This window comes from Lynx rufus, unplaced genomic scaffold (assembly GCF_022079265.1).
Source record: "Lynx rufus isolate CCGP_SWC_20201006 ecotype Redwood Valley unplaced genomic scaffold, mLynRuf1.p SCAF_18, whole genome shotgun sequence".
Lineage (NCBI taxonomy): Eukaryota > Metazoa > Chordata > Mammalia > Carnivora > Felidae > Lynx > Lynx rufus.
The window spans coordinates 17,106,833-17,133,924 of NW_025814832.1; the positions used below are offsets into that span (position 1 = coordinate 17,106,833).

At 49.4% G+C, this 27,092-nt stretch overlaps 1 protein-coding gene across 2 annotated transcripts; it reads left to right on the top strand.

Moving 5' to 3' along the window:
• On the top strand, positions 1–25,117 carry CUNH17orf67 (chromosome unknown C17orf67 homolog). Of its 2 annotated transcripts, none has more exons than XM_047081744.1 (4): positions 1–70; positions 1,635–1,735; positions 22,937–23,074; positions 24,663–25,117. In XM_047081744.1, the coding sequence occupies exons 1-3, from the start codon at positions 16–18 to the stop codon at positions 23,051–23,053; spliced, it is 273 nt and encodes a 90-aa protein (XP_046937700.1). In that variant the 5' UTR covers positions 1–15; the 3' UTR covers positions 23,054–23,074; positions 24,663–25,117. The 2 variants fall into 2 exon arrangements, with proteins under 2 accessions (XP_046937700.1, XP_046937701.1); XM_047081745.1 differs by having other exon boundaries at positions 24,736–25,117.
• Positions 25,118–27,092: the final 1,975 nt, after the last annotated feature.

Genomic DNA, 27,092 nt, shown 5'->3' on the forward strand with positions numbered 1-27,092 from the left:
CGGAACAAAGACAGGATGAAGAAGCTATTTGTGCTTGTCCTCTGCCTCACCTTACTGACTTGCTTCTCAGGTGAGCATGAACTCTGAAAACAGCCGTTTCTATGCTGACATGACAAGCTGGGATCAGTCTGTTTTATATTTGTAAAATATGTTTTTCATTTCAAAGAATATGTAATATATAGTAATTCAGTGCTTTTTTTTTTCCTCCCTAAGAGCAGGCTCCCAGAATTGCTATCATTAGGGATAATTATTTTTCAGTCTTTATTTTTAAATTTTTTATTATTTTTTAAAAGTTTTTTTTTATTTAAATAATCTGTGCACCGATGTGGGGTTGAACTCAGAGATCAAGAGTTGCATGCTCTACTGACTGAGCCAGCCAGGTGCCCCTATTTTATTAATCTTTAAATGTATTTGAATATTAATTCTCAGAAATGCTGATAAATCTTCAACTATACTGTCTTTTAGACTTCATATGACATCATCAAAACTTGACAGACTTTTATTTGATGATATCATTTGGAGTTCGCGCGTGATTATCAAAACTTAATATAATTTTATCATGATACCTTCTTTGAGACATCATGTGTGATTATCAACTTTAACACAGTCTTGTTCTCACGGAGAATCTTCCAGTAACAACTTTTAGCTGCTTTAGTGTTTTGGGGATTAGAAAAAAAAAGAAAAACCATCAAAGCAAAACTAAAGGACAAGAAACACATTGACCAGAGAACTGAAGAAAATGTGTTTTAAAAAATTTACTCAGGGGCGTCTGGCTGTCTCAGTTGGTGGAACATGCGACTCTTAGTCTCGGAGTTGTGAGTTCGAAAGATTACTTAAAAAAACAAAAAACAGGGGCGCCTGGGTGGCGCAGTCGGTTAAGCGTCCGACTTCAGCCAGGTCACGATCTCATGGTCCGTGAGTTCGAGCCCCGTGTCGGGCTCTGAGCTGATGGCTCAGAGCCTGGAGCCTGTTTCCGATTCTGTGTCTCCCTCTCTCTCTGCCCCTCCCCCGTTCATGCTCTGTCTCTCTCTGTCCCAAAAATAAATAAAAAAACGTTGAAAAAAAAAATTAAAAACTCTTTAAAAAAAAAAAAGAAAAAGAAAAAAAAATCCCGTATTCATTAAATTAGCACCCACTTTTTTTAATGTCTTTTTTTTAATTTTTATTTTTTAGCATTTTATTTATTTTTGAGACAGGGAGAGACAGAGCATGAACAGGGGAGGGTCAGAGAGAGGGCGACACAGAATCTGAAACAGGCTCCAGGCTCTGAGCTGTCAGCACAGAGCCCGACACGGGGCTCGAACTCACGGACCGTGAGATCATGACCTGAGCCGAAGTCGGCCGCTCAACCGACTGAGCCACCCAGGCGCCCCAGATTAGCACCCACTTTTAAAGAAATGCACCGTTGGAATAGGTAACTATGTTTACGTTGTGCAGCTTTGGCTCTGAGTTAGAAATAATTTAGAATTCTCCTCGGAGCTCTCTGGAATGCCACGTCCTTTGGGACAGGTCCCCGTGAAAGCGCTTTTGTGTTTGACCGAAATCGAACTTGCAAATCCTTCGCCTTGGACTGTGAGATGGTGCACGAGCTCCTGTTGCAAGAGTCCCAAAGGCCCCTTCCCGACTTTTTTCAGGGGCCTCTCCGATTCTGACGGAAAAGCAGGCCAAGCAGCTCCTGAGATCCCGACGGCAGGACAGGCCGAGCAAACCCGGGTTCCCTGACGAGCCCATGCGGGTGAGTGCCGGGCTCCCGGCTATTGGAAGGGAAAGTGTGATCGCTTGAATGCTCATTCACTATGAAACCGAGCCAGGTGCTGGCCCCGGTCCAGCGTGGGCCACTAGACGGAGGTTCTGCCGGGTCTCAGGTGTCAGGTTGACCTCAACCTTTTACTCTCCCCTTTTCTCCCCCGGAGGCTCGAGCCCCACGCACCTACTATGCACACGATATTTCAAATGGAAACAGTGTGGCCGATGGCCAGAGTCCCAGGATCCCCCGTGGGCTGCCGGATGCCACCCCCGAGCCGGATGTCAGGGCCCTGTGTCCTGTAACTGGGGCCAACCCCCTCTTCCTCCTCTTCCCTGGGGCTCCCAGCAAGCTGGACCAGCATCCTTGGCCAGAGATGCTCTGTCTGGTCAGGCAGAGTCTGTGCCCTGTGGCCTGTGGGGGCTCTGCCCTAACCTCGTGCCTCTGAGTTTGGTCTTTAGTCTCTGTCCTGCCCTGTGGGTTTGTGGCGGTCACCTGCCTTGTGTTTCTGAACCAGGGCACCCTTCCCTGCCTTCATTTTGTGACTTGTGGTGGGTGATATTAGACCCTGCCCTAGTGGCCCCGGGCCTGGCTTTTCTCCCCATCCTGTGGCTGAAGTACTAACATTCCTGTTTTTTTTGTTTTTTGTTTTTTGTTTTTTTTTAAATCAGAATTAGTTCATTTAAAAGTCTCTAATTGAGATGCAGGATTGCACATTGCTGAGGAGTGCTGGCTCTGGGGCACACCGTCTGGCTTTTCTCCCCATTTTTCTAACTGTGCAAACTGGGGAAGGTTTCTTCATGTTTCTGTACCTCTGTACTGTCAGCTATAAAATGGGGTTGACAATAAATATTACCACTTACATTCCTATAATATTATTATAAATAATGACAGAAAATAGCTACTTTATAAGGATCAAGTAATTCCTAATAAGGCACTTATAACAGTACTTAGCGGGGCGCCTGGGTGGCGCAGTCGGTTAAGCGTCCGACTTCAGCCAGGTCACGATCTCGCGGTCCGTGAGTTCGAGCCCCGCGTCGGGCTCTGGGCTGATGGCTCAGAGCCTGGAGCCTGTTTCCGATTCTGTGTCTCCTTCTCTCTCTGCCCCTCCCCCGTTCATGCTCTGTCTCTCTCTGTCCCAAAAATAAACAGTACTTAGCAAACAGTGACTACTTCTTTGAATATTAAGTATCAGGGACCAGCAAGGTGCTAAGGCTGCAGGCAGTAGTTGCCTGGATTTCTGCTCAGAGTTGGGAGCAGACACAGAGAAGCTGGTGAATTGCTATTGTACAGAGTGGCTTAGAAACAAATCAAGAACTTCAGGATGTCAAGGGTAGATGTGGCTTCCCTCCCTCCCTCCCTTCCTCCCTCCTTCTCTTCCTTCCTCACTTCCTTCCTTCCTTCCTTCTTTCCTTCCTTCCTCCCTCCCTCCCTCTTTTCCTCCCTCCCTTCCTCCCTTCTTCTCTTCCTTCCTCCCTTCCTCTCTCCCTTCCTCACTCCCTCTCTTCTTTCCTTCCTTCCTTCCTCCCTCTTTTCCTTCCTCCCTTCCTCTCTCCCTTCCTTCCTCCCTTCCTTCTTTCCTTCCTTCCTCCCTCCCTCTTTTCCTTCCTCCCTTCCTCTCTTCCTCCCTCTCTTCGTCCCTTCCTCCCTCCCTGTATGTCAGATGTGGCTTGGAATATCTAAGTGCAGGGTGGAGAGGAATTGGGAGGTGGGCAGGAGCAAGATCAAAAAGGGTTGGAGTACCTTGGACTTTATCTTGTGTTCAGTGGAGGACAATGGGAGTTTTTAAATGGGGGAATGCAGACTGGAGCTTTAGATAGACAGTTTGAGAACCAGTTAGAAGAGAAGAGGCCCAGGATTGACATGTGGGGACATCGACGCTCAGGGGTGGGCAGAGGAAGAGGGGCTCCAAGAGGCTAAGAAGGAATATGGGGAGATATTGGGGAACCCAAGAGAGTGTGGGGAGCAGGACGTCTGGCTTGAGGCCCCTGGGGGCTCTAACTGGCCCCTTGTGCTTTTGGCACGATGTCTGGAGGGCTTCCCCCCGGGGGAAGGCTGGTTCGCAGGGCTCCAAAGGAGCTGCTCCCCTCCAAGTGGTCAGGAGACAGGCTGTAATCAACAGCGGAATTGGCCACTGGGCGTTTTCTCTGCCAGCATCTGCCCCTGGCCCCTCTGAGCTCTGACTTCACAGGGGCTGAAGGGTTTTAGGCCCTGGGCAACAGGTGAGTTTGGACTGTTGTAGTAGGTGGGCTTGGACCACAGCAGATCAGCTTCCTGCCTCCCGTGCCCCTCCCGTGCCAGCCTTCATGCCATGCTAGACTTGTGTCCCCAAACACGGCCTGATGTGGTCCTTCCCTGCCCAGAACTTCTGAGAGCTCCTTCTCTGACCATTTCCCTTCTCCTGGCCTCTGGTCATCACTGGCCTTCACCTGTGACAACCTTCAGCTTGCTTCCAATTTTGTGATTTTACTGAATATCTGGCTTTTTAAAATTTTGTTCTGTTTTTGGTCTTTTTTTTAAATGTATGTATGTGTGTTTGTTTGCTTATTTATTTATTTATTTATTTATTTATTTAGAGAGGGAGAGAGAGAGGGAGGGGCAGAGAGAGAGGGAGACACAGAATCTGAAGCAGGCTCCAGGCTCTGAGTTGTCAGCACAGAGCCCCATGCGGGGCTCGAACTCAGGAACCGTGCGATCATGATCTGAGCCAAAGTCGGACACTTAACCGACTGAACCACCCAGGCGCCCCTTGGTCATCTTTTGTAGGCTGATCACTATTGACTCCTCTTAATTGCCTTGAACCTACCGGATCTAGTTTCTGTGTGATTCTCTCTGGCCTCAGAACCCACCGCTGACCCCACCAACCATTTCCCATTCATCCTGTGTACAGCCCAGCCCTGCATGCCTGTCACCAAGACACTGACCCCATTGTCCAGAATCCTCTCTGCCACTCAGCCAAATTTGGAAAAGTGCTCATGTGATCTACCGTTGAAATGGGAAATAAACGTGCAATAAATGATTTGGTGGCTAGTCTGCATCGGTAGTTCTCATCCAGGGGTGATTTTGCTCCCCCAGCCCCAGGGACATCTGGCAGTGTCTGGAGGCATTTTGGTTGTCACAACTGTGGGGGTGGGAGGAGGGACAGTTTGCTCTTGGCATCTAATGGGTTAAGGCCAGGAATGCTGCTAAACATCGCACAATGCACAGGGCAGCTCCCATAGCAGAGAATAATCTTGCCTAAAATGCCAACAGCACTAAGGGTAAGGGACCCTGGCTACACCATGCTGAACAGTCTCCTTTTTTTCCCCAACCTTTCTCATTCTGTGTCACTTTGTGTGTCTCTTGCACTGTCATTCACTGTTGTATTGTACTATATTATATTGCATTACCCTCACGCAGAACCAGCTGAATCAACAAGCAGTTTCTGCTATCACATCTTTCTAGGAATGTGATTCTGAGCCATGGCTGCATACGCTGGAACCAACTGCAGAAGTTAAAAATCTGGTGCCCGCTCCCAGAGGGGTGGCGTGGGGTGTGGGGCCTGGCCTGGGCCTTGGGTGGGTGTCAGAGCCCCCCAGGTGGTATCAGCGTGCAGCCGAAGCTGAGCCCCGCCGTGCCAGGCCTTGCGGGCCACACGTGATGCCACGTGTAATACCAGCTCCTGGGATCCGGTGGGGAACACAAAAGCTAACAGCGCGAGACATGTAGGAACCAATCGAAGGTTGAACTGAGTGGTATGGAGAGAGTCAATGCGCTAGTTTAGATTCAGTTCAGACAGAGAGAGGGAGAGGGTCACGTGGAACATGCAGAGAGCGCTCCTCGCCGGCAGAGACGTGCACTTAATTGTATTTCACATTGACTGGGCCTCACCAAGTGCCAGGCACTGAGGATGTAAAATAAACTAGACGTTCTTCCTTTGTTCCATTGGGTGGAGACAGGTAGAGCCAGAACCTTCCAACTGGATTCAAGTTCTCTAATGAGGTTGAGAAAAGAGGGTCTCTCGCCCTAACTGGAAGGAGGGAGGGGGCTAGGAAGGCTTCCCAGAGGAGGTGTCCACCGGGCTGAGGCTTGAAGATGAAGAGTTTTCAGGCAGCGGAAGGGGTGGAGGTGAGGTGGGGAGAATATTCCACCCGGTACGATTTCAGTCCGTATTCTGCCACTGACTAGTCATGGACTTTGGGCTTTGGATTTAGGAGAAATCCGCGTCCTTTTTCTGGACCTCAGTTTTCTCCAAAAGTGCAGAGAATTTGCAGAGTAGCTGGCTAAAAGGTTTACTCCGGGGCTCATCTTTTAGGGTTCTGGATAGAGCTTCAGGGACGATGCGGGTTTCCTGCTGCCAGTCTACAGCTCGGAGGAAAAGCGTGGGCAGCAGGACGCGGCCCCAGGTGAGAGCCGGATGGTTTGTGTTGAGGCCCCCAGAGGCTTTCTCGGAAACGCCAGGGCCTCCTCCCTTCAAGCTGGCCCTGCTGCTGCACCTGAAATCCTGGACTTCTGTCTGGCCTCTCCCCCACCTTGGGTGTCGTGGCTGCCTCCTCCCTTTCGTGGGTTTGTCGAGAGCGTAGTTGGTGACCGGCCAGTCACCGGCCGTGGAAGAGGAGCCATTTGCTCATTTTAGGTGAGCGGCTGGTGTCACAGTGACCCTGGTCCTGCATCGCCGTTGAATGTGAGCACTGGACTCGGTGACCCCGTATGACTGTGTGTGTGAGGTTGTGTAGGTATCACATTGTCAGCAGGCCGTGAGGAGGCCACGAGGCGGGACCTCTGCCGCAGGGGAGGTGGGGGCTGCTGGGCGGAACTGCCCCACAGGCTCACGTCCGCGTGGGAACCAAGGGGTTAAGTTGCCCTGATCTGTGGGGAACCACACTTTCCTGCTCCTTATCTTTTGCCAAGACCACCCGCTGCCTGCCTTGTTTCTCTGTGCAAACCATCTGCTCAGACGTCCCTTTGCTGGGGAAAAGGGCAGGCGGGAGCATTGTCCTGTGTTTTCAGGATTGGAAATGTCATGTGTGTTGTGTATGTGAGACTGTGTGTGTATGTGTAAGGGTGTGTATTGTGTATGTGAGGATATATTGTGTATGCGAGGGTGTGTGTGTGAGGAGGTGTTGTGTATATAAGGATGTGTATACATGTGAGAGTGTGTGTGTGTGTGTATGCATGAGGGCGTGTGAGTATGGAAAGTATGTGTGTATGTGAGTGTGTGTATGTGTGTGTGAGGGTGTGTGTATGTATGGGTGTGTGTACGACTGTGAGTGTGAGGTTGTGTATATCTATGTGAGTGTGTGTATGTTGTGTGTATATATGAGCGTGTGTGCATGTATGTTTTGAAAAAGACCTTGCAGAATAATTTTTCAGAAGGTCTGGATTCCAATTCCCTCTCTTCCACTTTTGACCTTGACTTGAGTACCTGAAACATATGAAAGAACGGCAATGGCAAGAGAAGGTCCTCTGGGGCCAGGTTGGAAGGCCACGGCTGACAGCAGCAGAGTTGACTTCCGTTCTGTAGTCAGGAGGAGCCAGCTGGGATTTTAAGCAGGGGAGCGAGGAGATCGGAGCCAGGTGACAGGAGCCATGCAGAGGTCTGGGAAACAGCCTCTTCAACGCTGCCCTTCAGATGCCACTCTACATGGGTAATGGGAAATAACATTTTTGGACAGGTTGTCTCTCCTCCTTGCCATGGTACTCAGGAGACAGGTGGACGGGGACGAATGAGCAGAGGGAGTGATTTCTGGGGAATGGGTGTGCCCTTGGGACCTGAGCCTTGACTCATGTGCTCACCTCTAACTCAAAATCACCAAGAGATGACTGGTTGGGTTATTTTGTCTCGCTTCTCCCCTCTGAGGGACTGTGCAAAAGAAAACCGGTTCAGAGAGAGGAGAGGCCAGCGATGGGAGTGAACCATTGGAGTTTTCGGGAGGTATTTGGAATTCAAAATGCAAATGAGTATGAAGATTTGCAGCAGTTCATGAGTATTTACTAAGCGATGTTTATAATCTTGATGTGTGGCTCAAGTATTGGCAGATGTTGGCTTTCTCAAAAATAGAGGCTTTTTGGTGACCGGTTCAGACAAGCTGTGCCCCGCGCGTGCAGGGGGAGGGACTGTTCTGACCCTATGAATCCTGCCGGTGCACTGCAAGGACTGTTCTCTGACTGTGTGGCGGGAAGAACACGGTGCTATTGGAAAGGTCACTTGTGTGGCCTCGGGTTGCGGGGAGGACTGGTGTCCACCCCAGAGACGGGTAAGCATCCTGTTGGATACTGGCTAGAAGCAGGTGAAACGCCAGTGGGGATGGAGACAGAGGAGCATGGCTCTGGGGAAGAAAACAGGAGGGATGTTGGATGTATGGAGGCCGCGGGGCAGGCAGGGTGGGGGATGTGAAGAGGGGTCCGAGAGAGGGAGCAGCAGGTGGGAAGGTGGGGCCTCTGGAGGGCACACCACTGAGAAATTCCTTGTGGTAGCAAATCGCGGATACTTTTATTTTACAGCAGCGCCTGGCGTAAAACAATTTGCCATTGTTTTCTGCTCTCTGCGCCGTCGTTACCCAGACCTTAGGAGCAAGTCTGCTAACACAGTGACGTTGTGTTAGTGGTTCTTCGTGGGGAATGGCAGGCGGATGGGTGGTGCGTTGTGTGGTTGACAAATGAGGGTGGTAATGGCTCGAATCTAGAAGCTGCCGTGGTGGCGAAAGAGGCCATGAGACTGACTCGGGAGAAACACGGCCCCCGAATCTTCAGGGATTTGGGGGAGTGGATTCTAGACCTCACGGGAATAGGATGGGCACTCCCAGAAGGCTGGGGACAGCCCGTCTGGATTGGGTTTCTGCCGAATCACTTTGGAGTCTGCTTAGGACTAACTACTTCCGTTGGTCAAGACATCCTGTCAGAAAAGCCCTGGTATAATGAAGCCTCAGGACCTTGATGGAGGAAAAAAAATCTGCCTGGGCAGAAACTGATGCTGGGAAAGAAGGTCCGGGCTTATGTCTAAAGGGAAGATAGTGGCAACAATATTCTGAGCTCTCCTTGAGTATTTCTCAGTCATGCTTGTGCTTACGTTAATTTTCAGGGTTTGGGTCTGTGCCCTTGCTACTCAGAAGGCGGTCCCCAGCCCTGGCCGCCGCTGGCCTCAGGCGCCCCCTCGCACCTCCAGTCTGCATCTCCTTCCGTCAGCCCTGGGGGTCCCCCGCCTGCTTTGGCTTGAGAGGACTGACTTCCCGTCCTGGAGGGCTAACTGCAAGGGAGGCTCTTGGCCTCTGTTCCCGGTGTCCTGGGGACCAGGAGCCCGCCCATGTTTGTTTTAGGTGACACAGCTGATTTCTCTCCCTTCCTTCTGGGCACCCTGCTCATTGGGGTTCCAGTCTTCCAGGACCCTTGCCCTCAGCCTCTCGTCCCCCTTTTTGGTTTCTGTGACTCAATGTGCTTTGGTGAATCCTTAGCCCTTTAAATGCCAGAGTGTCCCAGGGCCTGCCTTCCTGCCTCGTCCAGTCCTGTGAATTTAAACTTTTTTTTTTAATGGCCTTTATTTTTTCCTGGTTGGTTTGTTTGTTTACTTTTAATATAATTTATTGTCAAATAAACTTAAAAAAAATTTTTTTTTCAACGTTTTTTTATTTTTATTTTTGGGACAGAGAGAGACAGAGCATGAACGGGGGAGGGGCAGAGAGAGAGGGAGACACAGAATCGGAAACAGGCTCCAGGCTCTGAGCCATCAGCCCAGAGCCCGACGCGGGGCTCGAACTCCCGGACCGTGAGATCGTGACCTGGCTGAAGTCGGACGCTTAACCGACTGCGCCACCCAGGCGCCCCTCAAATAAACTTTTTAAAAAATGTTTATTTTTGAGAGAGAATGACAGAGTGCGAGCGGGGGAGGGGCAGAGAGAGAGGGAGACACAGAATCCCAAGCAGGCTCCAGGCTCTGAGCTGTCAGCACAGAGCCCGATATGGGGCTTGAGCTCACGAACTGCGAGATCATGACCTGAGCCGAAGTCGGACGCTTAACTGACTGAGCCAGCAGGTGTCCCAGTCCAGTGAGTTTAAATATCACATCTGTGGTGATGGCTGCACATGGCCTCACCCGGCGGAGCTCCAGACTCATTTCCGTGACTGTCCACGTGACTGGCAACATTTCACAGGCAGCTCAGACCCAGCAGTCTTAGGTGGGATTCCTGACTGCACCGTCACACGGGCAAATGGTGCCACCTCCTAGTTGTGTGGGCCCCACATCCAGACTCTGGCCACTCCTTCCCCTCCATGGCTGCCAGTGGAGCCCCGAGAGGAGACTGGGCAATCCTCTCTAACCCGCCTCCCTGCTTCCTCTCTGCACCCCTCTGCGTCTGTTCTCAACAGGGCAGCAAGAGTCCGATGTTAAAACCGGGGTGCCTGTGGGGCTCAGTCAGTTAAGCAGGTCATGATCTCATGGTTCGTGAGTTCGAGTCCCGCCTCAGGTGAGCCCCACTTCTCTCTCTCCCTCTCTCTCTGCGCCTTGCTCACTTGTGCTCTCTCTCTCAAAAAAGAAAAAAAAAAAAAAAAGAAACCAGTTCTTGTCCCTCCCCTGCTCAAAACTTTCCAATGACTCCCTGCCTTGTGCCCAATAAAATCCACAGTCCTACAGTGGCCTCCAAGACCCTAGGGGTCTGTCAGCCCCCTCCCCTGTCCCCACCTCCATTCCCCTCTGCACGCTGGCCTCCTCACTGTGCCCTGAATATATCAGGCTCACCTGTCCCCTCACTGCTGAAGTAACACTGCGTGGGAAGCAGGGCTGGGTTGATTCTGCAACTTGCTTTTTTTTTTTTTTTTTCACTCAACGATACATTTTGTTCTTGCTCATTTTTACCTGAAGCACAGTATAAATGTATTATGCTGTGGTGTCTCTCCCTACTCCCTAATTCATGTGTCGATGTCCTAAACCCCAGTGTGATGGCATTCGACTCCAGAGAGCTCCCTAGCCCTCTCTGCCAAGTGAGGTTACAGGGAGAAATGTGTGACCCCAAAGCACCCCCCCTGGCCCTGCTCGTGCCCTAACCTTGGACTTTGAGCCTCCAAACTGTGAGAGGCAAATTTCTGTGCTTTATAAGCTACCCGGTCTGTAGTGTTTCGTTAGAGCAGCCTGAATGGACTAGGACATATTTCAGCTTACTTGTTTAGCCGTTCCCAGGACAATGGACATTATTAGTTATTTCCAGTGTGTGATGAAAATCCTTATATGCATGTGTTTTGCTGAATTCAGTGATAAGAAATGGAATTGCTGAGTCAGAAGGTTTATGCACTTTTAACTGAATTAAATACGGCCAAATTGCCTAATCAACTGTACCAATTCCCACTAGCGGTATGCGTAAGGATCCTTGGGTCCCTACACTTTCAAAATGGAAAGAAATTTTTAATGTTTATTTATTTTTGAGAGAGAGAGAGAGACAGAGAGACAGAGAGAGTGAGTGGGGAGGGGCAGAGAGAGAGGGAGACACAGAATCCGAAGCAGGCTCCAGGCTCCGAGGCGTCAGCACAGAGCTCCATGTGGGGCTTGAACTCACAAACTGTGAGACCATGACTTGAGCTGAAGTCGAACACCTAACCGACTGAGCCACCCAGGTGCCCCTGGAAAGAAAGAAAGTTTTAAAAGAAACCTCACTTATCTACTCTTCTATCTGTACTTATGTGTGGAGACATGTTCCCAAATAATGGCAGTATTTTCTCAGTGATGAGCTTTGGGACAAATTTTTACTTTCCCCTTTTTTACCTTTTGGTATTCCTCAGTGTCTCCATTTCCTATGGCTGCCATAACAAAGTACCACAAATGGGGTGGCTTCTCACAGCAGACATCGATCCTCTCACTGATCTAGAGACTGGAAGTTCGAAGTAAAATGTTGGGATGGTTGGTTTCTTCTAGGGGGCTCTGAGGGAGAATCCGTTCTGTGCTTCTGCCCCTGCTTCTGATGGTGGCTTCAGTCTTTGGTGTTTTTTGACCTGTCTCTGCGTCCATGATCACATGGCCTTGTGTCCTGTGTGTCCCTGTGTTCAAATTGCACTAATCTCATAAGTACACCAGTTATTGGACTTAGGACCCACCTTAATCCAGTATGATCTCATCTTTGCATGGTTACATCTGCAAAGACCCTATTTCCAAAGAAGGTCACATGTGCAGGTTCCAGATGAACATAAAATTGGGGGGGGGGACACCACTCAGTCCAGTACACTCAGTTTTCTATTTTCTTAAATGTTTATTTATTTTATTAAAAATTTCTTTAATGTGTATTTATTTTTGAGAGATGGAGAGAGACAGAGCATGAGTGGGGGAGGGGCAGAGAGAGGGAGACACAGAATCCCAAGCAAGCTCCAGGCTCTGGGCTGTCCACACAGAGCCTGATGTGGGGCTTGAACCCACAAACTGCGAGATCATGACTTGAGCTGAAGTGGGATGCTTAACTGACTGAGCCACCCAAGTGCCCCTGTTTATTTATTTATTTTTAGAGAAGGAGAGAGAGAGAGAGAGACAGAGACAGACAGAGAGAGCATGAGCAGGGGAGGGACACAGAGAGAGAGAGAGAGAGAGAGAGAGAGAGAGCATGAACAGGGGAGGGGGGGAGAGAGAGAGAAAGAGAGAGAGAGAGAGAGAGAGAGCATGAACAGGGGAGGGGCAGAGAGAGAGAGAGAGAGAGAGAGAGAGAGAGAATCCCAAGCAGGCTCCCTGACGGGCTCTTAGTCCCACAACTGTGAGACCATGACCTGAGCTGAAACCAAGAGTTGACGCTCAACCAACTGAGCCATCCAGGAGCCTCACAGTTTTCTATTTTCAATAAACATATGTATAAGTCTTACAAAAACAACACAGGAGAGGGGCGGTGGTGCTCCAGGGAACTTTATATTTGATGTTTGAATTTTAAACAACAATGCGTTTGTGTAATACTTGTGTGATTACAGATAAAAATTTAAGACATTCATATTTACTATAGAAACATTGGAAACCAAGAAAGAATCCAAAGAAGAAAATCAGGTTTCCTCTCCCCAAAGACAGCATTGCCATTTTTTGATGCTTTGCTTTCTAGTCTCCATGTGTATATTTTAAAATAAGTGTGCTCATATGGGGCGCCTGGGTGGCGCAGTCGGTTAAGCGTCCGACTTCAGCCAGGTCACGATCTCGCGGTCCGTGAGTTCGAGCCCTGCGTCAGGCTCTGGGCTGATGGCTCAGAGCCTGGAGCCTGTTTCCGATTCTGTGTCTCCCTCTCTCTCTGCCCCTCCCCCGTTCATGCTCTGTCTCTCTTTGTCCCAAAAATAAATAAAAAACGTTGAAAAAAAAAATAAAAAAAAAATAAAATAAAAAAAATAAAAAAATAAAATAAGTGTGCTCATATTTGATCTAGAATTTTGTATCCTGGTTTTTCTTTTAATATGATAACATATGCATTTCCCATATTGTTATAAACTCTTTATAACATTAATGATACGGAATTACTCTCTTTGTTAGATAGTTGTATCATGTCCACTATTTTTGTTACTAACAACGCTCTGAACACTTTTGTTATTAAAGTGCTTTTATTTTTTGTTTTATTTTGTTATTTATTTATTTATTTATTCTTAATAACTTATTTATTTTTTAATTAGCATAATAGTGCAAGTTAGTGTATAGGGCAACAATGATTTCAGGGCAAAAATGATTTTCCATTTAGCCCATCCCCCCTCCCACAACCCCTCCAGTAACCCTCAGTTTGTTCTCCATATTTATGAGTCTCTTCTGTTTTGTCCCGCCCCCCCGTTTTTATATTATTTTTGTTTCCCTTCCCTTATGTTCATCTGTTTTGTCTCTTAAAGTCCTCATATGAGTGAAGTTGTATGATATTTGTCTTTCTCTAATTTCGCTTAGCATAATACCCTCTAGTTCCATCCACATAGTTGCAAATGGCAAGATTTCATTCTTTTTGATTGCCAGGTAATACTCCATTGTATACATATACCACATCTTCTTTATCCATTCATCCGTCGATGGACATTTGGGCTCTTTCCATACTTTGGCTATTGTCAATAGTGCTGCTATAAACATGGGGGTGCATGTGTCCCTTCGAAACAGCACATCTGTATCCCTTGGATAGATGCCTAGTAGTGCAATTGCTGGGTCATAGGGTAGTTCTATTTTTAGTTTTTTTGAGGAACCTCCATACTGTTTCCCAGAGTGGCTGCACCAGCTTGCATTCCCACCAACAATGCAAAAGAGATCCTCTTTCTCCACATCCTCTCCAACATCTGTTGTTGCCTGAGTTGTTCATGTTAGCCATTCTGACAGGTGTGAGGTAGTATCTCATTGTGGTTTTGATTTGTATTCCCCTGATGATGAGTGATGTGGAGCATTTTTTCATGTGTCAGTTGGCCATCTGGATGTCTTCCTTGGAGAAGTGTCTATTCATGTCTGTTGCCTACTCACTGGATTATTTGTTTTTTGGGTATTGAGTTTGATAAATTCTTTATAGACTTTGGATACTTCAAAGTGCTTTTAATATTTTGGACTATTTGCTAAGGAGAGATTCTCAGAGAGTAAATTACCGAATCCAAGGATATGATTTTTTTTTAATGTTTATTTATTTTTGAGAGAGAGAGAGAGACAAAGCACGAGCGGGGGAGGGGTGGCAGATAGGGAGACACAGATTCCGAAGCAGGCTCCAGGCTCGTGCTGTCAGCAGCACAGAGCCTGACACGGGGCTCGAACTCATGGACTGCGAGATCATGACCTGAGCCAAAGTCGGATGCTCAACTAACTGAGCCACCCAGGTACCCCAGGATATGAATATTTTTAAAGCTTTTAGTGTATATTATCAAATTGCTTTCCAAAAGGTCTTTCTTTCTTTCTTTCTTTCTTTCTTTCTTTCTTTCTTTCTTTCTCATTCTTAAGAGACTCACCTTAAATGATGCCTTTTTGGGGACGCCTCCCTGATGTCCCTACCCTCCTACCATGAATGAGAGCATCCCTTTGCATAAAACTCACAGCACAAGTTAGCTATTTTTGACTTTTATTTTTTTAATCTGTATCTCCTACTAGACTGTTCTATACTGCTTGAGCAGATGGACTCTTTGTTGCACATCTGGGTCCCCAGCACCAAGGACAGTATTTGACATTTGCTAGATGCTTATTATACTTATTCCCATTCCTCTTTCTTTCTTTCCTTCCTTCTTTCTTTCTTTCTTTCTTTCTTTCTTTCTTTCTTTCTTTCTTTTCCTTCCTCCCTCCCTCCCTCCTTCCCTCCTTTTCTCTTCCTTCCTTCCTTCCTTCCTTCCTTCCTTCCTTCCTTTCCTACCCCCATCCCTCCCTTCTCTTCCTCCCTCCTTCCCTTCCTTCCTTCCTTCTTTCTCTTCAGGGAGAAATTTTGTAGGTAGGCCATAACTCTACCCTATAACCGGGAGGTTATTTCAAAGAAATCTTTTCTATGGCCTCACTTAAATCCATTAAATTTCTCCTAATCATCCCAAAATTTAGGGAAGAAATTATCTGCCAACTGCTGGGGTAAGCCGTGGAGATTCTTTAGAAAGATGACATCTGAGCTAAAATGGTGTCTTTTGCGAGTGCATTGGTAAGTGCTCACGTGCCCTGGGAATATGCTTTCCATTTTGGCCTGTGTTCCTTTAAGGAATGTTCTTGTTGGTCAAGTATAAATCATATTAGCTTTATTGTAAGTAAGTCTTTTAAAAATATGCTTTCGTGTTTAGCCCCTTGATAAATATATGTAGTAAGTACTACTCTTTTGTCCCCCATGATCGCAAAGGCCAGGTTGAAGTGACTGTGATGTAAATTGCACACGTCACCAATCTGCCTTGTGTTAGGCCTAAACCTTCTGGTGTCCCCAGGTAGTTAAGTTCTGGGCTACCTTTCTGCCTATGTGCTTACCTTGCTCCTACTCGTGAGCAAGATAATTCATCCAATGTTGATGGGCTCTTGATTTCATGCAAATGTCAGAGGAAGGATTTTTCCTTCTTGGAACAAGTTCCTGCCTTGATAGATTAACTGTCCACTTTATGTTTCTCAGCTTAGATCAGGGCCCAGTGGGTATTTAATTTCATTATCACACCTCCAGTGCCATAATAAAGGATCACTTCCAATTTCCGCTCTAATTACTGAGAAATTATTTGCTTAAATCGTAACAGTTGGCATTGGACGTGGAATGCAGATATTAGTTTCTGTGTTGCTTTTAATTTTTTTCCCCTTAAAAGAAAGGAATCTAAAAAAATTAAAACTTATTTTCCATCTATCCCTTCTTTCTCGATCCAGGAACATTTGAGTTTATCATTAATGCCGGGTCATTACCAACTCTGCCAATGCAATTGTTGAATTTGTGGTTTTCAGCAGATTTGCAGCTTGGCTTTTCATCTTTGACTAATGATTGCTTTTCGGCCTTTGTGGCATATCCATTTTCCTAACATTTTAAATAAATAAGGAAATGTCATGGAAACCAGCGCTCATTTCTTTCTCTCTCTATGTGTGTGTCTGTTTTGGTTGTTTTTCTTCAACGATGATTTCAGCTGCTATTTAGGAGTGTGAAATATAGATTACCCTCTGATGCTTTTTATGTATGTTTGGCCTGGGCCTTTATAATGAGTGGATCAACGCAGATGTCTAGGAAACTTCCAAGGAGGATTTCGAAAGGTTACGGAAAAAGAGCAGTCATTTCATTTATTTGTTTGTACGTTTCTCCAGTGGTTTTTTATTCAGGTCCTACTATGTGCCAAGCGCCGAGCCATGTACTAGGTAGCCCTTGGTCCCTGCCATCAAAAAGCCAGTTGGAGGTTTGGCTGATTAGGACAGGGATTAAGTGGGCAAGGAGGCAAATGAGCATATAATGGTAAGAAGTGTACAAATGCTCTATACCAGCGGTGCCTGAGCGATCTCATCAGAAAAGTCGGTAAGTATGGAAGCTGTCAGGTTTTTCAAAATTCTCATTTCTCTTCGAAAGCTTCAAGTTTATCGCTTTAGTAACTAATACTGGCAGTTGTTTTCCTTGAAGTGACAGGCTCACTTTGTTCATTTTCAAGGAGATGCCTGCCAAACACAGCGAGTTCTGTCCTTGACATCAGCAATCACTCAAGGGTTCTTCTTTTTATTTATTTATTTTTATGTTTATTTTTGAGAGAGTGAGCACGAGTGGAGGAGGGGCAGAGAGCGAGGGGGACAGAGGATCCAAAGCAGGTTCCGTGCCGACAGCAGCGAGCCCGCTACAGGGCTTGAACTCCCGAACCGTGAGATCGTGACCTGAGCTAAAGTCTGATGCTCAACCAACTAGGCCACCCAGGCGCCCCTCACAAGGGCTATTCTTTGAGGAGGCTGTCGTACTTGGTCATGAGATAGAAGTGCTGTCTTCATGCTTCCCGTTGGGTCGCTTTCTTCCGCTTCACGGGGTGGGAGGTGTTCTTCAGGGAAACTGGCATTTGAAGAACGTTCTGTATTTATTCATGGATTTTCACTGTGAGTGTGTGATGGTGAAAGATACGAGGACAGTGATAGTGCTTGTCACTGCCCTGACTCTGGTTAAGGCACCTGTTTTGCCCACCAGTGCACACAATGAAAAGGCAAGTAATGTCTTGGGATTATTCTAAAGAGAGTTCTGACCTCGTGGACCCCCGAGGGGAGCACAGACCAGAGCTACTTTCGTCTTTCACTCAACCAGCACTTATTGACAGGCTCCTGTGGACCAGTTCCTGGGAGAGAGGCTCCCCCCACAGCCTCAAGTCAGGCTCAGATCTTTCTTCTTTAAGAGTATCCACAAGGAATCGGGCAAAGCTTGATGAAGAAACTTTTTGCAAAGGCATGGCAGCATTCAGGTCACCCAGCAAGAGATGATGATAAAGGATCCGGGGCTAACAGCCCCTGGGCTTGATGGGGGAAAGGCAGGTTCCCAGAACAGGAGAGGGCAGCCCCCTAGGAGCAGTGGCCTTCAGGAGACAATGCAGCCAGCCGGCCCGCTGGAACTCCTCCGGAGGCACCATGGGAGGACACACCGTGGCCTCTCTCACCCCTACCTCTAATCCCCTGCTGGCATCTCTATGCCAAACCCACCGGGAAGCCCCAGGTAAGGGAGTCTGGTTGCACTTTTAGGCCAGCCTCTTACTGCACAGGCCCAGGTGAAGGAGGGGAGGAATGGATTTAGACGGGCAGATGGAGACTACGTATGTGGTACAGAACTTGTATCATCTCATTGAATCCTGGCAACCCAGGGAAGTAAGTGCTAGCAGCATCCCCGTCTTGCAGATGGACCGGAGAGGTCAAGTGATATCGGCAGGGTGTGGATTTGAGCAGACCCCCACCCAGGCTCACACCTGGACCTCTTTGCCTCTCTCCCACACCGTCTGGCTCACAGGCAAGGAGACGGCAACATGGGCTTTCTTCGGTGAGCTGCTCCCACTGCACGGCAGAGTAAGGATCACTGTGTGCTGGGAAGACTCTGTTCTTTATTTACAAGACCCCACATTGCCTTCCTTTCCCCCCAATTCTTCTTCTTCCGCCCAAAGACTCCCCAGACAGTCAAATTATAAAGATATACGATGATTGTCTCCTCGGCATTGCATTTGGCCACATACTTGTTTACTAAATAAAATATTTTTTTCTCTTTAAGCTAGCTAAAGAAAATATTCTTGAGTAGGGTTAGTTCTTAAAGCAATAAACCGAAAACATGAGCATATAATAAAATCAAAGAATGACAGCATGTCAGGGCTGGAAAGGACCTTGGGCTGTGTCCTCATTTATTCCAGGCAATCTTTGGAGCACACGCCCCAAACTGCCCCAAACACAGGATTCAGCCCCAAATCACAGACGGGTCCTGCTGCTGGGGATTCACCGTACACACAGTGGGGTCCTGCCGGAGTCTCTCACCATCCGCCCCCTCTCTGGCCGCCCCACAGACCCCCTGCCTGGGACGAGTCAGATGAGAACTTGATCAAACAAATTCAAGCTGCATGGTTCCTGTGGGAAAGAAAATTCAGGAAAATTAGGCACTTTATAATTCATGCCTTTGCACAGTCATTATTATTTTTTTTTTTTAGGGGCACCTGGCTGACTTAGTCGGTTAAACATCTGACATCAGCTCAGGTCATGATCTCACGGTCCGTGAGTTCGAGCCCCACGTCGGGCTCTGCACTGACAGCTCAGAGCCTGGAGCCGGCTTTGGATCCCGTGTCTCCCTCTCTCTCTGCCCCTCCCCTGCTCATGCTCTGCCTCTCTCTCCTTCAAAAATGAATAAATGTTTAAAAACTTAAAAAAAAATTTTAGAGCTATGTTTAATACGGGATGCAGACTTCCTAGAGGATTTCATAGAGACTGAAAAACTTAAAGTTCTAAACTGGATCTCTTAAAGCTTTATCGACACCATAGGAGGGTGTTCAGGATTTGGGATTTTTATGATATCGATACATACCAAAATAGTTTAATCTTGTACAGATATTACTGAATATGACTACTCCCTCCCGGGGTGAGATGCCACTTCTCTGATTATTTGCCTGCTTTTGGGTTATAAATTGTTTATGTGGATCTGTTTCATACATTGTGATGGTTCACATCCCATCATTACAGCACCCGGGCTTCATTCAGGGCAATGTCAACGGCATACATCCTCCAAGTTAAAAGTCATTCCCAATCTCCACCTACTCTCTTTTGAGGAGAAAACATCAAGTTTGTGTGTCCACATGTGAGCCCGCCCACATGGCACCTCCACTAAAAAATGTGATGTGGCCCAATTAAGTCCTTACTCTCAGGGACAGAGGTCACTGCCCACCAGAGCGACCAGGGCTGTGCTGGGGGACATCCAGAGAGCGCTGGGGTCACAGGGAACCTGAGAAGGCTTCCTGGAGGAAGTAACATCTAAGCTGAGGCCTGCGAAGTCGGGTAGAAGTGTGATGGGAGAAAGAGAAGGCACGTGGGTGTTCTAGGCAGAGAGAATAGCGTAGGCTGAGAGAGCAGGGCCAGTGTGGCCCATCCAGGGAAAGCTCGGGGGGCAGGGGGTTGATGGTGAGGGGAGGTCAGAAGATAGGCAAGGCCAGATCACAGGGAGCCCCACAAACCACATTAAGTGATTAGAATTTTCTCCTGAGCCCCGTGGGAGCCATTCAAGTATTTTAAGCAAGGAAGCAACATGGGTAGATTTTTTTTTTTTTTTGAAATCACTTTTTCTGGGTAGTCTGGGTGGTGTTCAGTACCACTTCTCTGTTCACACCAGGAGGTGGAGAGACGAGTTATGCAGGGAAGGAAGAGACTTTTGTCACCGAGGGAGGAGAAGTAACACTTTCCCTCTTAAGAAGCAACCTGCTGATTTATCATTTTTTCTGTTTTGTGTATCAATTACACGAGGTAATACGACGAGAAACAATGTGGGATAGCCCACAGCCTGAGCTGGCTCTGTTGAGGACCGAGCTGTGTTGGGAAGAGAAGACCACCCTGACCCTGGACGTGACCCTCAGGTGTATGAAGACTGAGCTCGAGCAAACAGGGCGGAGGGCGGGGAGAGAGCCACTGCACGCAGAGCAAACAGTGGTCCTCCTGAGGCCGGGTCCCGGTGCTCAGTGTGTTCAGTGGGCAGCTTCTCTGCCCCAGACCTCAGAAGCATCTGTTATTTGTGTTCTCTGCTCCCTTCTTCTGGCAACAGCGCGCCCCTTGTGCCCATCATCCTGGCGCGGCTGCTGGCTTCCTCCACCCCGTCCCCCATCCAGCCTGTACCTGCTCTGCCCAGCTCAGGTGGCTGGCCCCCGTGGACCGCACTGCCAGCTTCCCTGGAAGGCTGGCTTCTGCTTGGGCGAGGCAGGAGATGGGGGGCAAGAGGAGAGAGACGATGGGGCATTTGTTCCCCGCTCCCTCCCTGCCCTGCAGAGGCTGCGCCCCTCCACGACCCTACAGGTCTAGGCACGTCCATGGCTTCCCTCTATTACTAGTCGTTGGGTGCTGGAAGGTTCTTTGGTGGTTCCCTTAACCCTGTCCACATGGCCCCTTCGGTAAAGTCCCTTGAGGTGAACCATGTGAGGGAGAAAGTGATTCTAGAGAAGCTCAGAGATCAACACGTCTGTGGTGACAGCCGTGGAGCCAGGCAGGAGACAGGGCCTCTCTCTGTCGTGAAGCGTGGGGAAACGGACTGAAAAACTTAAAGTTCTAAACTGGACCATCTCTTAAAGCTTTAGCGACACCATAGGAGGGTGTTCAGGATTTGGGATTTTTATGATATCGATACATACCAAAATGTATGTACAGGGAGCTGCCCTCACCTGCCGGCTACAGTGATGCTATTCAGAGCTGCAGCCCAGCTCACCTGCTCCTCCTTCCCGGTGGGTGGTGCCGGTGAAGGCCTGAGGACAGCCGTGGCCCCTTTGGGCAGCACTTTGGACCAGTCACTGTCAGGCTGGAGCAGAGATGGTGGGGGCAGGTGAGATGTGGGGTGGAGGGAGGAGGGGCAGGGTGAGGAGTGGAGGGGGTGAGGAGGCTGTCATAGCCTGGGTGGGTGGCACTGAGGACCCGACCCACAGACATGGCGGCAATGAAGGGGGAGCATCTGGGACCATCAGGAGTTGACTCGAAGTCCTCATGCCCAGCGTCACACGAGTTTGGGGGTGAGGGAGACGAGGAGGGTCCGCATTCTGGCTTGCGTTCCCGAGTAGATGGTTCCAGCGATGGACACGCCAGACGGTGAGCTGCTCTCCGCTGTGAACACGTCCACGTGCAGCGCTGGCTGCATTTCATGGAAATGGGATCACACAGTATGTGGTTCTTCGTGACCGGCTTCTTTCGCTTAGCATCGTGTTTCCAAGGTTCATCCCTGTCGAGGCACGTGTCAGTACCTTATTCCTTTTTATGGCCAAATGATATTCCATCGTATGGAGGTACCACATTTCGTTTATCCGTTCATCAGTTGATGGATATTTGGGCTCTTTCCACTTTGTGGCTATGATGAGTGATGCCGCTCTGAACACCGTGTGCACAGTTAGTATTTCTGTTGGGCATGTACCTAGGAGTGCAATCACCAGGTCACATGGTCGCTCTGTGTTTGACATTTTGAGGTTAAACTATGCTTAACATTTTGAGGACCCCTTTTTTGGTTGTAAAGTCTCTTTTGTTTGATAATAGTATAGCGACTTCAGCTTTCTTATAGTTATTCCTTGCCTGTTATTTATTTATTTTTCCTCCTTGCCTTTTAAAAAAGATGATCTTTTTAAATCACAAATGCACGCAGCCATAAATAATATTTTATTTAGCGATGCATGTTTTGAGACTTTAAAGCATGATGTTACGCTGTGAATGTTATTCTTCTTGGATTTGTTCTTTCACTCAACATGCTATTTTTTTTTTAAGTTTATTTATTTATTTCGAGAGAGACAGAAGACAGCATGAGTGGGACAGGGTCACAGAGAGAGGAGACAGAGAATCCCAAGCAGGCTCCGTGCAGAGCCTGATGTGGGGCTCAAACTCACGAAACTGTGAGATCATAACCTGAGCTGAAGCCAGGAGTCAGACGCTTAACCCCAGGTGCCCCTCAACGCTATTTCTAAGACTCACTATGTCAGATGTAGCTGTAGTTAATTCATGTTCACTGCTGTATAATATTCCATGGGGGTGACCCTACCACAGTTTATGCATCCACCCTCCTGTCAGTGGCTGTTTGGCACAGTGCTAGTGTTTTGTCACTACAAGTTTATTGCTTCTGTGAACATTCTTACATGACTCCTGATACACGTTTCTCTTGTTCTCAGAGTGACCAGCAGCACCGGCATTGGCTGGAAACTTGCCCAAAATGTAATAAGTTCTGGAGCCCAAGCCCAGACTCGCTGAATCAGAAACTCCGGGGGTAGCACCCAGCAGTCTGTGTTTTGACAAGGCCCCCAGGTGCTTCTGATGCCTGCCAGCGTTTGAGGACCACTGCGTAGGGGCATCATTGAGGAGCGGGATTTCCGGATTGCAGGCCACTAATTGTTCAGAGTGGTATTTCCATGCTACACCCCATTAGTGTGTGTGAATTCCCATAGACACACACCCTTTCAGCCCTAGGTTGTCAGATTTCTTTATTTTGCCCATCAGCTGGGCCCGTCTGACTGCTTTTCCCTGCGGAGAGGCGTAGGCATGGCGGGTTCCCCACTGGTCTGGACTCCCAGCCTCCCTTAGCCTGGTCGCCCTGTCTCGGGAGCACGACCGTGCCGTGCTGCACGAGATCAGCTGTTGCTGAAAAGCCGCTCTGCCGTGTGGGTTTGTTTTGACAGGAGTACATGCATCATCTGCTCCGCCTGGAGCACCGGGCCGAGGAGCAGTTCCTGGAGCACTGGCTGAACCCTCACTGCAAGCCCCACTGTGACAGGAACGTGGTCCATCCCGTGTGAGGGGCTCGGGACCAGCCTCTGGTACGTTCCTCCCCCCACCAGGCCTTCTGGTTTAGGGGGACGGCGGGGGATGGCACACGCATGGCTCAGAGGATTTCGAGAGCCGTCTGGTTAGCCGGGTGTGGGCTGGGGAAGTGGCAGGAGCCAGGCAGGGGTGAGAGGCGGCAGCCAGGTGGAGAGGGGCTCTGGGCACACACCAGGGAGCCTGACCCCTACTGACTCACCAAGAGATCCCAAACAGGGGAGGACTGTGACCCTGTTTGCTGTCCAGAAAGGTCACACTGGAATGCAAATCTGGAGAAGTATGGCTTGTGGAGACTCGGGTCTTTGCAGGTGGGGTCAACAACCCTGGGCCTGTCCAGTGACATCCATTACGACCATCACCACCGTCACCAGGACCAGCAACTTCTTTCCTTCCTTCCCCTAGCCTTCCGGCCTGGGGGTCTGCCCGGCCCATCCGTTCCGCCTCCCCCTTGCCCTGGGTTTGCTCTTTTAGGCCCCTGAACTGGACTGTCAGCACCTGCACAGTCCGCCGGGCACCTCTGCTCCCTCGCGAGGCGGCTTGCTTCTTTCCTCCCGGTCTCTCTCCTCCTTCCCAGATCCTATTAGATAAAGTAGCAAATCCCTTCAGAGGGTGAGCCTAGCGGCTGTAGTTGCTCCTCTGTAATTTTTACGGACAGAGCAGGATAGGCTATAACTGGGTGGTTTATCATCGGTGGTCGGGAGAAATCTTCTGTCTTCATTGTTGTTGATTTGGTGCTACTGCGAGCCGACCGAGGAACACTCCCTCTAGAGTATCGCTCTTTGTAATTTGCAGAGTGCTCTCACATAAACTCTCCTCTTTGGTCCTCTTAGCACCCCTGTGCCGGTTGAGGGCTTACGGTTTAACCCCATGTAATGGAGGAGCTAACTGGGCAGGATTACGCCCCTAACTCATGCTGGGCAGTGGTTGGGATGTCAGTCTTCTGGCGACACCACACCCCACACCCTCCCTGTGGACTCCCCTGGAGTCCCTCCGAGGGTCAGTCAGCAAACAGTGAGGGCAACATCTGCTTGAGGGGTAGGAGCTGGACTGACATCCCTCCAGAAAGGGAGGCACCTGTTACTGTTGTGGGAAGAGTGGTTTGTGGGCGAGCGTGCCCCGCGGCAGCTCCCTCCTCTGCCCCTGGGTGAGATGGGCCCTGCTGCTGAGCCCGCCCGGGTGTGGACCTCCGGCTCCTGCAAAACCCAGATTGCAGCGAGGCCTCATGGCAGGCAGCTCGCACTTACAGGGAAACGAGGAAGCGGCGGCCGGAGGGGCGGGGCGCACCAACTTGGAATGCGGAGTCAGGGAGCGCTCCGATCATGAAATCTGATCCCGGGAAAAAGTGTCCAATTTCTCTCTGTCTCCTCATCTGCAAAACGAGGGTAATAAGGGCTCCTCCCTCACATGGTTGTTCTGAGCATTAAAAAAAAGTCAGCGCGTGGCAAACGGTGGCGGCCTGGCACACACGGGGGAAGTGCTCGGAAACGACAGCTTGCCGGCTGTTTCCCTCTCCTCCTCCTCTTCCTCCCCTCTCCTTTTTATCCACAGGATCCTCACACAGTTTATTCTCTCCTTCTTTTCCAGCAAGCATTTTCACAAGCACCCACCTGGCTACTGTCGAAACAGGACGAGGCTCCTTCTTTCGTTTGTTTTTCAGTTGCGGAAATGGATGGGTTCAGACCTTGTGAGCTGTGGCCACAGCAGAGGTTGCTTTGGGGATTGATGGCAAATATATACACGCTGCTTCATTTTACTAACCTGTGTCAGTCACTAAAGCCAATAGCTTAACGTATAACGGGCATCCCCCCCCCCCCCCGCCCCCACCATGGTCTTCCTACAGGTTTGATTGGGTGGGCAGAAGGGGGAGCTTCCCTGGGGCTGATGAGCGGGCAGTTGGGGCAAGCTGCCCACCCTGACGACTCGAGGAAGTCTTGCACTGAGGAGTGAAGCTCACCAGGGGGTCGGTGGGGGGGACGGGCGCTGCGGAGCTGCTTGGTCATCTACTGTCCGGCACCCCCCCCCCGCCCCGTCTGCTTTAATAAACGTTGGTGTTAAACCTGCTGTCTGCGTGTCTCCTCTCTTCTCTCCAAGAAGAAAAGCTGAGATACCCTCCCCCCACCCCGTGTATCTTTGTGAATCCAGCATCGAAAGCTTACGGTTCTGTGAATACGTGGATGAAAATCCAAGCACCCAGCAGCTTTTCACGAGGGCCATCCCTTTTGGTAAAGAGATGACTTTCCCAAGGCCTGCTCTGGAAGTAGAGCCATCGCAGCATAGCAGGTGCACCGGCTGGTCTTCTAGCCAAGGATACATTTTGGGGGTGGAAAGGGGGTGGCGGCTCCTAAATCCCTCACGTGCCCACAACTCCCAGAGTCAGAGATTGCTCTGTCAAAGAGCAACAAAATCAGAACTGGGGAGGGCACGGGAAAATGGACCGAACGGTCCCAGGGAGAATCTGGCATCCTCAAAAAGAGGTAAGGAGAGATGCCCATGTACCCTGGGCTACTAGGGGAGGGCCCGCCTCTGTTCCCGAGGGAGCCTGGGCGGGCTTGTCTAGGGAGAAGTTCCAGAGGGTCTCGGGGCCTAGCTCTGCACAAGGGTTTTTCCATACACGACCTTGTTGAATCATCACACCTACTCTACACGGTAAATGTGGTTATTATTCCCACTTTAGAGATGAGAAAACAGGTTTACAGCATTTAGATGGTGTATTCATTTTCAGTCTTGGCTGTAACAAAGTACCAGAAACTTAGTGGCTTAGAACAACGTGGCTTTATCGCATTACGCAGGGCTGCGTTGTTCTCTGCAGGCTCTAAGGGTGAATCTGCTTCCTCACCTCCCCCAGCTTCTAGAGGCCGCCTACAGTTCTCATCTCCTGTCCCCCTCCTCCATCTTGAAAGCCAGCAGTGACAGGCTGTGGCTTTCTCACACCACATCATTCTGTCTCTTCTGCCTCTCTCTCCCACTGTTAAGGACCTTTGTGATGACACTGAGCCCATTCAGATAAGCCAGGACAGTCTCTCTATCTTCGGGTCAGCCGATTAGCAACGTTAATTCCATCTGTGACCTTACCTCCTCTCTGTCCCTCGAGGTAGCACATTTACAGGGTCCAGGGATTAGGATGTGAATGCCTTGGGGGTAGGTGGGTGGGCCTCACTCTGCCTCCTAGTTTGTCCAAGTTCACACGACTGGTAGGGAGAACAGCAGCTGGGATTTGAAGCTAGGAAGCCCCTCGCTGCTCTGGGCCCTCCAAACGCTCTGCATCTGTGCTCTAAACCTGCAATCCTTCTGCCTTGGATTAAGTGGTTTTCTCAGCTGAGCTCCCTGAGGGCTCAGGATGTGTCTTTACCGGGACAACATTGCACCCCTCACCCACGAGGTGGGGCATCAGTTGGGTGCCAGACCCATTTCGTGGACTCTGACACTGGACACAGGGACTTGCCCCGGGGCACGCAGAACAGCCACGGACAGAAGCTGCCGCTAGGGAACCATGCCACCTGCCTCTCAGGGTGCTTTTTAAGAAGTAGGAGCTGAGAACGTGTGTGTGTGGGACAGATGCAAGGGGCTGAGACTTCAGAAAACAGAGAAGGACTGGAACAGAATTAAACATACAGGGGACCCAGAGGGAACCAGGGTCTTCTATCTGAGCAGAGGAGGGACCTCCTTGAGCTTCTAGGAACCCTGGGCATGATTCATTTCTCAGGAGAAAAGCTCCCCTTATGACCACAGGAGATTCTTCATCTGTCGTGTACAGCCCAGGTTTTAACCTCTTCCCCTTGACACACACGATGGATGTGCTTACCCAGGACATGCACCCCTGAGGCCCAGAGACAAAGGGTCTAGGGCTCTGCAGTTCACAGTGATCTCGCTGCCCCTTCTCCTCCCCTCTGCTCACAACAGCTCCTCAGTGAGTGAGAGCAACAGCACGACAGGACTATCTTGACAGCGGCCGAGATCAGTGGTTCAGGATCCAGGCTTGGAGCCAGACTGCCTGCATTCTACCCCAGGCTCCAC